Here is an 11,273-nt window from a genome sequence, read left to right on the forward strand (position 1 = left end):
ACAAGGTGCGGGCACTATTAGTATACTATGCATGAGGCTTGCAACTTGTAAGAAATAATTTACATGATACATATGCTTTATTACTACCGTTGACAAAATTGTTTCATGTTTTCAAAATCAAAGCTCTAGCACAAATATAGCAATCGATGCTTTTCCTCTATGGAGGACAATTCTTTTACTTTCAATGTTGAGTCAGTTCACCTATTTCTCTCCACCTCAAGAAGCAAACACTTGTGTGAACTGTGCATTGATTCCTACATATTTGCTTATTGCACTTATTATATTACTCTATGTTGACAATATCCATGAGATATACATGTTATGAGTTGAAAGCAACCGCTGAAACTTAATCTTCCTTTGTGTTGCTTCAATGCCTTTACTTTGAATTATTGCTTTATGAGTTAACTCTTATGCAAGACTTATTGATGCTTGTCTTGAAGTGCTATTCATGAAAAGTCTTTGCTTTATGATTCACTTGTTTACTCATGTCATATACATTGTTTTGATCGCTGCATTCACTACATATGCTTTACAAATAGTATGATCAAGGTTATGATGGCATGTCACTCCGAAATTATACGTGTTATCGTTTTACTCGCTCGGGACGAGCGAGAACTAAGCAGGGATGCTGATACGTCTCCGACGTATCGATAATTTCTTATGTTCCATGCCACATTATTGATGTTATCTACATGTTTTATGCACACTTTATGTCATATTCGTGCATTTTCTGGAACTAACCTATTAACAAGATGCCGAAGTGCCAGTTGCTGTTTTCTGCTGTTTTTGGTTTCAGAAATCCTAGTAACGAAATATTCTTGGAATTGGACGAAATCAACGCCCAGGGTCCTATTTTGCCACGAAGCTTCCAGAAGTCCGAAGAGGAGACGAAGTGGGGCCACGAGGTGGCCACACCATAGGGCGGCGCGGCCTGGCCCTTGGCCGCGCCGACCTGTAGTGTGGGGCCCTCGTGTGGCCCCCGACCTGCCCTTCCGCCTACTTAAAGCCTCCGTTGCGAAACCCCCGATCTGAGAGCCACGATACGGAAAACCTTCCAGACGCCGCCGCCGCCGATCCCATCTCGGGGAATCCAGGAGATCGCCTCCGGCACCCTGCCGGAGAGGGGAATCATCTCCCGGAGGACTCTACGCCGCCATGGTCGCCTCCGGAGTGATGTGTGAGTAGTCTACCCCTGGACTATGGGTCCATAGCAGTAGCTAGATGGTTGTCTTCTCCCCATTGTGCTATCATTGTCGGATCTTGTGAGCTGCCTAACATGATCAAGATCATCTATCTGTAATTCTATAGTTGCGTTTGTTGGGATCCGATGAATAGAGAATACTTGTTATGTTGATTATCAAAGTTATGTCTATGTGTTGTTTATGATCTTGCATGCTCTCCGTTACTAGTAGATGCTCTGGCCAAGTAGATGCTTGTAACTCCAAGAGGGAGTATTTATGCTCGATAGTGGGTTCATGCCTCCATTGATATCTGGGACAGTGACAGAAAGTTCTAAGGTTGTGGATGTGCTGTTGCCACTAGGGATAAAACATTAGTGCTATGTTCAAGGATGTAGTTACTAGTTACATTACGCGCAATACTTAATGCAATTGTCTGTTGTTAGCAACTTAATACTGGAGGGGGTTCGGATGATAACCTGAAGGTGGACTTTTTAGGCATAGATGCATGCTGGATGGCGGTCTATGTACTTTGTCGTAATGCCCAATTAAATCTCACTATACTCATCATGATATGTATGTGCATGGTCATGCCCTCTCTATTTTTCAATTGCCCAACTGTAATTTGTTCACCCAACATGCTGTTTATCTTATGGGAGAGACACCTCTAGTGAACTGTGGACCCCGGTCCAATTCTCTATACTGAAATACAATCTACTGCAATACTTGTTCTACTGTTTTCTGCAAACAATCATCTTCCACACAATACGGTTAATCCTTTGTTACAGCAAGCCGGTGAGATTGACAACCTCACTGTTTCGTTGGGGCAAAGTACTTTGGTTGTGTTGTGCAGGTTCCACGTTGGCGCCGGAATCTCTGGTGTTGCGCCGCACTACATCCCGCCGCCATCAACCTTCAACGTGCTTCTTGACTCCTACTGGTTCGATTAAACCTTGGTTTCTTACTGAGGGAAACTTGCCGCTGTGCGCATCACACCTTCCTCTTGGGGTTCCCAACGGACGTGTCAACCACACGCATCAGGCTTGAGCATGGGGATGAAGGTCTGCTGTTTCTCAAACTGATCACCAAGACCGACGAGGAGGGCGTTGATGAGAGTGCGGTCTTCCACGCGATTGCGAAGTTCACGGAGTTCATCGCCGATGGATTTGATCCGCTCGGAAAAGACAGTGACCGCAGAATCGCCCTGGGAGACCGTGCGATGCTCAGTATGAAGCGCGTTGATGCGCTCGTCGGAGTTGTCCTGGAACAGATGCTGAAGGGAGGCCCAAATCTCGGCGGTGGCGGCGTCGTCGTTGGAGACTAGGTTAAAAAGCTCGGTGCATATGCGGGTGTAGATCCATTGGATGATGGCGAGGTCGTCTTTCACCGAACGAGGATTGTCAGGCTACGGTATGGAGGATGGATGGATGTGATGACAAAAGCCACAACGACTGAGGTGGATGTGGAAAAGGTGGCGCCAATGGTAGTAGTTGTGGGCGGTGACATAGGCATCCTAGATGGGCCTGCCAAATAAGATACCCGGGAATAACTGAAGGCCCACAACCCGAAGTTTATGAAGCTCGGAAGCCCAGCAAACATTGATATGGAAAATAGATATATTAGGAAGTCTTGTTGTAATACGGGAAGGACTCGTGTAAACCTTCCAAACATTGTAAACTTGCACAATACGAAAGCCTCGGCTCCACCTCCTATACAAAGGGGAGCCGAGGGAGAAAGAAAGGATCGAATTGTGGGGACCCCGGACTAGCTGTCCAAAATCCCTGTTATGTATACAGTTCACGATCCCATGATCAGTGCGCTGTGAACACATAACCGAACTGATATCAAATTACACCATCCATTACAAAGCAGAGTAAGAAAATTACAATAGGGTCACATGACCAATACTTACATAATAGCCTCGAAGGGCCTATCTAAACATCATAGTAGCATCATCACTTCAATAGCGCGGAGCCGAAGTCATCTGCCATAAACCCTACAGGCAACTGACTGGGAAAATGTTCCTAGCTCGCATAGACGTCACCAACTCCTTCTTCATCCGTCGTGTTCCTCCAAGTCTGGCCAAGTAAATAGCCAGGGACAAAACCGTGAGTACATTTGGAATTGTACTCGTAAACCATCAAGAAGGTACTTTGCAAGAGTGCAAGATAACAAGTGCTAATCTAGATGACAAGAGGGAAGAGCTAATTTCTCTTGTGGAAATAGCATGTATAAGAGAATCAGTTTCTCTTGCGGATATAGCATGTGGAAGAGAAATAGTTTCTCTTGAGGATATAGCATCCCGACATCTCAGGTGATGGGGACATTAAGAGGGTTATATGACATCTCTATATCTTTATTGAAGAAGATACTTCGAAATATACCCTATGACATCTCTATATCTTTGTGGAAGAAGATATTTCAAGAGAGTTCTACAACATAAAACACTAGGATGGGACTAGCCCTTTTTATATCCTTTCCGACCATCTCCATATGGTCAACAATCTTTCCTGTACCCTTCCGGTACTCTAAGAACAACTTTCTCTTTTCCTTTGAAAAACATTTCTTAAACAAAACTAGCCAAGGTTAAGTATGACCATTTCAACCCGTCCATGACCGTGGACACGGCTATTCGAATAGATTTTGACTCAGCAGAGTTTGCACACTTTCCCCACAACTATCCGGATACCTATCGTGTGGGCATCATCCCCGCATAACAACATATGCCACGACGGATACCCGAACATAACCTTTCGCTTATCTCCACTGGCATGAGTCCTTCCCTGCGGGCTTAACCCTTCCCGGCACCCCGGCAGCATACCTCCTTTTCGAGCGTATCTCCGGCGCCACGACAGAAGACCCTCAGTAATCGTCCGACTATAGGCAACTGTGTATTGCCTCCTCCAGAGCGCAACCCGGCTTGAGGGGCCATATCCACCCATATAGAAAGTTATGAGGTGTCCCACGCCAGCTTCAACAAACTATGGGCTAAGCCCCGTCCCACCTCAGGGTAGTGTGGTTGCGCGATAAAAAGTTGGGATGGCGAACACTTATACGCAGTGCTCCTTTAAAAACATTTTTACTCACACTTCCATAGCTTGTCAACAACCAACCATACACCACTTTCCAAAACATCAAGACATTTCTCTTGAAACAACACTTGGGCAAGACAACATCTTCCCAAAGTTTTCAAAGTCTTTCCAAAACATAAAACATCGGGGTTTCCCAACCTAAGGTTTCACTGTGGAGAACTAAGCTATCAACAAGAGCATGACACTAACCATCATACCACTAAGAATATGATGATTGAGGTGTCAAGGGGATCATACATACTTAGGATAAGCATGCATAGAGACAACATACGTAGGATGATACAACAAGGGTCATGATGTTAATCATCATGCCACTAAGAAGATGATAATATAGGTGGTCAAGAGGGGGGGGGATACATGCTTAGGGTAAGCATGCATGTTGTCAACCTAAGAAGGAAAATACTTTCATATTTGTGGTGTTAACCAACCAACACTAATAGAAGTGAGGGTGATCATCGATATTTGACATACCTAAGGTAGGTAGGCATACTCATCTCAAAATGAGAGTACACCAAGATCATGATGTTATTACTACTACACTAACAAGGGGTGTAGGAGTGAATTGACAAGAAGTGTCACATGCTTAAGGTAAGCATGTAACTCAACAAGGTAGGATGGCATAGCCATGATCAACAAGTATACCAACAATTACTAAGATGATCATAAAGTATGGCCAAGAGGATCATTATGCTTAAGACAAAGCATGCATGACAAAAACGGAGAATAACACACCATAGATCATGGAATAAGAACAACAACAAAGTGTCAACAATATGTGACCCAAACATTCAGAGATAAATAGATGGCTTGCCTTGGTTGGCTTGTTTGTCCCTGGACTTTTTCAACTCCATCCAATAAGAATTCCAACAATATAAATAATCTCCTCATCCGATTCCACTTCTTCTTCTTCTCCGGAATTGTTCGCATCTATCGCCGGAAAATATAAAAGGAACACAATCAATCACATTGCACCAACAAGACAACATTCAACAATCAACAACTAACCATGCAGCCAAGGGATAACATAGTAAGGACTTATAGATATCACAAAACAATTTTAAGAGTTTTAATTTAGAAAACCCCATTTATTTACCTAGTAGAGGTATGAGTGCATCACAACTTAGCAATTGTCTTTCTCGGCTATCCCCATGGTATAAAACAATTATCCCCTGGTAGATAACATCATGAAGAGTACAAGGGCATTAGTTTGGCAACAAACACATTCACATTAAACTTTCAAACATTTTTGGAAAGTAGAAATCAGTTTTCCTAATTTAATTTGCTCACTCAACACTATACCCACAAATAGAAAGCAAGCAAGATACCACACCTTTTAGAATCTTAAGCAAAACAATAGAACTAATGTTAAGTTGCAGAGGTTTTGTTTTGCAAGCATAAAACAAAGGTTGCCCATTTTTAATAAAAGAGATGGTCAAAGGTTTTAAAATAAATCAAAGAGTTTTGGTCCAACAACTCATATAACACACACATGTTAATATCAGTAACCAATATGCATGAACAGAGACTAACAATATTTTTCCTAGATGGCCAATACTAATACAAAACTAACCCAATTGGATTCACTCAAAAAGGTTGAACCTACAATTTTAGGACTTTGCTTGAATCTGACTATACAGAAAACAAGATCTGTATTCCAAAAATCGTATAAAAATCCTAAAAATATGAGGCCAGTTGCATCTGAAAGGTATTGACAGTATGGTTCCAATTCAATTGGTTTCACTCGCAAATTCGTCTCCAAGCTCCTGGTCTAAACAAACAAAATCAGATCTGACTAAAATTTGATCTGTGAACCATTTTAATTTTAGGTGGTCATTTGAAGTGAGACCAACGGAAAAACGAAGGTATTGGAGAGTGATTTCACCCACAGTTGAGTTTGCTTACAAAGGTTTTGTAAAACAAATCAAATCTAACAAACAGTGAATCTGCATGTTTTCAGAACTTTATTTACTAAGGAAATTCTGTTACGAATTTGAGGATGAAACCAACGCCAAATTGTAGATCTTTTAATTATCTAAGCTTGGAACTTTTAACCACTCGATTTGAAGCTGTACACGAGTTTTGTCGGATTTTACAAGATCGTGCAGAATCTGACACATCAAGATTGGAAGAAATTACTGCAAGGTTTTGGACGAACTTTGGTCAAGGACTTCAGATCTGAGGATGGGTGAAGCTTTTCCATGTTTGGACCAACATGCACCTGCATCAAGATCCAATTTTGTGAGAGGGGAAAAGAGAAAGAGAGCTGGATTCATCTAGGGTTAGGGGAGAAGAGAGTGAGAGGGATGCTCTCATGTTGAGGAGGAGCTTGAGGGAGGAGGGAGCTTCATCTTGGAGTTCTTTCCATGGCCATGTGTTGTGGGTATACTTTATGGGTATATCGACGGCGTGGCCTAGATCCGGCAAGCTCGGGTGGCCCATAGATGGTGATGTGGCATGTGGCCCATCGGGCGGCCCAGTTGCTGTAGATCCTGAAGGATGAAGTCCAGTTCAGGAGCAGGAAGCCGGATCCCAACCGACCTACGAAGGAGGCCGGATCCGTGGAGGCCCGTGAAGTATCCGGATCCAGCACGAGCTTAGGGGAAGGCAGATCCTTGACGTACACGGCAAGACTTTGTATCGTAGTTAGGCAACTTGTATTCCGGCTAGGACTCTCCATAAACCCTAGATCTGTGCGCCTTTATAAGCCGGATCCTGGGAGCCCTAGAGGCACAACCACGACTCATTGTAACAACGCGAAAGCGCCCAGATAATTCCAGACAAGCAGCAGTAGGCCCTGTCATCGTGCAGGTGTTCCGAAGCTGGGTAAATCGCGTACCACCGTCCCGAGAGCACTCCGCCCTATGGCCCCTACTTCTTCTCCCCCTCGTGAGGATCCCTCCTCCGAGGTACCGTCGAATAGGCAACGATAGTTGGTGCCCACCGTGGGGCCAGCGGCGTCTGGAGGCCGGAACCGGGAGGGTTCCACCATGGGAAGCTACGACGACACCATCGCTGTGGGGCGCGTCCTCTACGCCGGAAACCTTCCGATCGTCCCCCCGGATGAGTGCTGGATTCCGGCTAAGACCAACCCCGTCAAGCTCTCCATCGTCCCAGTCGGTGGCATACACATCTTCACCGGGGAAACCGTCGATTCCGACGGAAACCCATTGGTAAGTAACACTGACGCGACCGCCGCTAAGCAGGACGCAGTTGCGAAGATCCGATCTAAGATGCAGGAGCTTCCTGGAGAAGATTCCGCCTTGGATCTGGAAAAAACAAAACCCACCCAATCCGCCCTTGAGCAGGAAACAAAGGTGGAAGACCAATGCAGATCCGCCTGGGTCTCCCAGGTGTTAGAGAAGCAAAGGTGTCACTTCGTACACTTCTTGGCACATACCACCGGAACCGCCCCTCAAGAAGCCGGAGCTGGTCCCGAGCAGGTTGAAGCACCGGAACACAACGCTGCTCCGGATCAGCAGGAGACTGTCGGAGAAAGCAACGCACCGGTTGAAGAGTCGATCCTAGGTAACCTAAGCCCAATCTCCGGGGATACCCCATCCATGGATACTGAAGAGTTCGATCGCAAGGTGAAGGAATACAGATACGGTGATCAACCTGAAGTTGAATCCGCCCAGCCAAAGCAGGTTCTCGCAACCTTGGCGGCGTTGGATCAACGAGAATCAGAAGATGAAAACACCCACTCCGACCCACAACCATCCCATGCAGGATCTCCGCTTTCGCGGGAACGACTGCATAAGGAAGTCTTGTCCCCAGAAGAACTGGTTGAGCAAGCTGGCATGGATGCAATCGCGCACTCGGATATCCTCAACAAGCCCATCACTCCCGAAGACGCATTAAATGCAGAAGCGCTAGAAGCTAAAAGACTGGAGATGTTGGCCACAGCCAAAAAGTTCGCCACCACCGCAGCCGCAATGCTGGATGAAAGGAAAGAGGCCGCGCACTTCGTGGACAATTTTCTGCAGCGCGAGCGCGAGGTGGACGAATCGCTGGTTAAAGTCAAGCAACTCCAAAAGCATTGGGAAAACAAGATCACTGAGGCTCAACAGGAGGTCGATAAGATCCGGCGAGAAACTATAGCTCCTCGCAAGATCACCTTCGCAACTCCGACCGAGCAGCAGCCGCTCGCCACTCCAAAGGACAATATGAAAAAGGCTGCGGAGATCTTGAAGAAAAATGACGAGGAAATCGACATCGACTACGTCCGTACGCTCGTCGCTTCAGCAATGAAGCAGCAGAGCAAGGCAGATACTTCACGCAGGTTGGAATCCAACCCGGAGCATTGCATCTCCACTGCGCAGAAGGACGCCTATGACAATCGCCATCGCGATGATGAATCGCGAATCGGATCCTCGGAACGCAGAAGGAAAACAAGAGCACACCCAAATCCAATCCCCATACCATCAAAGACGCCTCCGTCAGATCCGAAGAAGGGAAAGGATGCGATGTACTCTGGCAAAGACAAGTACCGAAACCCGTCACCTCCGCCCAGGGGATACCCGCGTCCTCCGCTCCCTCGACGCCGTAGTCCAGCCGGAAACACCAGACCCCATGGGCCTGGCGGAATCAATATCCGCGACACCGTGGTCCCTCAGAGGAACAGGAGCAGGGAGCGCACGCCGGAACCTCGACGTGGCCGGAACAACTATGACGAGCCCGAGCCCAGGAGGAGTCGGAACGACGAACGTGAGCCGGAACCCCGCCGAAGCCGGAATGACGAGGGCAGCCAACACCATGGTGAAGGCAACCATCGAAGCCAGAGTCCACATCACGAAGGACGCGAGGAGTCGCAGGGCGGGAGCAAAAGGTCAAACCGACCCCCTCGCAGATCTCCCTCCCCACCACCTAGCGGTGGAGGCAGAGGTGGAGGCGGAGGTGGTGGCCGGATATCTCACTCACGCTCAAAATCCCCCCGCAACGGCCCGCGCGATGCACAGGAGCGCCTCAACGAATACAGATCTGACTACATCGGCCCAAAATGCTTTGGCAGGATGATTCGAGAGGAACCAAAGCCAAGGATGAGCCTCAAGCTACCCGAAAACCTGAAGAACTATGATGGCACCGAAAGGCCGAATACCTGGATCGAGGATTACTACAATGCAGTAACCTTCGCCGGAGGAACCCCTAACATCGCCTGCCGCATGCTTCAGCTGTACCTTGTAGGTCCAGCCCGGATCTGGCTAAGCGACCTCGAGAAGAACTCCATCTTTTGTTGGTTCGACCTGGAGAACTCCTTTGAAAAGCACTTCAGGGGCACCTACAAAAGACCTGCCACAACAAGCGACCTCCAGGCCTGTATCCAGAAAAAGGGTGAAACATCAAGGAACTTCCTCACCCGGTGGCTAGCAACCAGGAACGAGTGTGAGAACGTCGATCACACCACAGCTATGCACGCATTTATAGGTGGATTACAAAGGGGAGGACTGCTACGGCACAAGCTTACGTGCTTGGCTAACGCAAACAAACTGACTTTGGATGACATGATCTCCATCGCCAGTGATCATACTGCCGCTGATGACGACGCAGGCGGAGATCTAGCAGCTACAGCAATCCCCCTACACCAGCAAAAGAAGAACCGTGACAACGGTAACAGCAGCGGCAGCAAGCGGAAAAATCCCTCAGATGACCAGAAGAATGGCGGATCCGAGATGGTCGCCGTGGCGTTCCAACGCGGAGGTCAAGGAGGTGGAAGAGGACGCGGCCGCCGAGGTGGAGCCGGCAGGGGCCAGCAGCGTGAGGAAGTCACGGCTGCCGGAACCCGCGCCCCCCAAACCTATGAAGAATACAGAGACATGTCCTGCCTGGCTCATCTGGATCCGGCTACGGGCAAGTCCACACACACAAACCGCAACTGCAAATGGGTCAATGATCTCAAAACTGACCCGGAAGCAGGCTATAAGCGAGCCCGGAAGCACCGCCCATGCGGCAAAGGAGGCAAGGGCAAGAACAAAGACAAAGAGGAGGACAGTTCCGAGACAATGGATGAGGATGATGCTCCGTCGGATCCCAAGGAAGGATCCGCAGCTAAGTCCAACCCCTTTGGCAAAAAGAGTGTAGGCGCTTACCACACATTCCTCGGAACCCCAACAGTTCGCGCCTCCAAGTCAGCTTTCCGGATCCTGAACGCCATAGTTCCGGCTGTGCTGCAGTATATCAGGTGGTCGGAAGTTCCGTGCACATTTGATAGGGAGGATCATCCTACCATTGTGCCAAAAGAATGCTACGCCTTGGTTGTAAGTCCCCGCGTCGACGGCTATGACTTCTCCAAGTGCCTCATGGATGGCGGAGCCAGCTTGAACATCATGTACCTAGAGACTCTGGAACGGATGAACCTTACCAAGGAACAGCTCAAACACAGCAACACTGAGTTTCATGGCGTGGTTTCGGGTAAAAAGGCGAACTCCCTCGGCAGCATCACACTTCCCGTGGCCTTCGGCGATGTTAATAATTTTCGCGAAGAGATGATCACTTTTGAGGTCGTGCCCTTTAAGAGCTCCTACCACGTCATCTTCGGCAGGCCCACCTACCACAAGTTCCACGCAAGAGCGTGCTACATCTACAACAAGCTCAAGATTCCGGGTCCCAAGGGTATGATTACCGTATTCGGAGACTACAAAAAGGCTCATGAGTGCGAGTTGGGTGAAGCCGCCTTCGCAGAGTGTGTGATATCTGGAGAGGAGCTGAAAGGCTACAGAGCCGCGATGGATCCGACAGAGATGCAGACCACCAAGAGACAGATCTCCGAACAGAAAGATTCCTTCAAGGCCGCGATAGAGACCAAGAAAGTCAACTTCAAGGAAGGAAACGCTACCAAGCAGGTCTCGGTCGGAGCCAACATGGACCCCAAATAGGAAGTCGCGCTCGTCGAGTTCCTCCGCGCTAACATGGATATCTTAACATGGCAGCCTTCTGACATGTCCAGAGTACCAAGGGAACTCGCCGAGCACTACCTCGGGGGCTAAACCGGTGAAGCAAGCTATGCGAC

At 47.8% G+C, this 11,273-nt stretch overlaps 1 protein-coding gene across 1 annotated transcript; it reads right to left on the reverse strand.

Annotated features, from left to right (window-relative positions):
* Window positions 1-2,202: 2,202 nt before the first annotated feature.
* On the reverse strand, window positions 2,203-7,832 carry LOC139830241 (uncharacterized). Its single transcript, XM_071818242.1, has 2 exons — window positions 7,824-7,832; window positions 2,203-2,583 (listed from the first exon to the last, which is right to left on the reverse strand). The coding sequence occupies exons 1-2, from the start codon at window positions 7,830-7,832 to the stop codon at window positions 2,203-2,205; spliced, it is 390 nt and encodes a 129-aa protein (XP_071674343.1).
* Window positions 7,833-11,273: the final 3,441 nt, after the last annotated feature.

This window comes from Lolium perenne, chromosome 4, assembly GCF_019359855.2.
Source record: "Lolium perenne isolate Kyuss_39 chromosome 4, Kyuss_2.0, whole genome shotgun sequence".
NCBI lineage: Eukaryota > Viridiplantae > Streptophyta > Magnoliopsida > Poales > Poaceae > Lolium > Lolium perenne.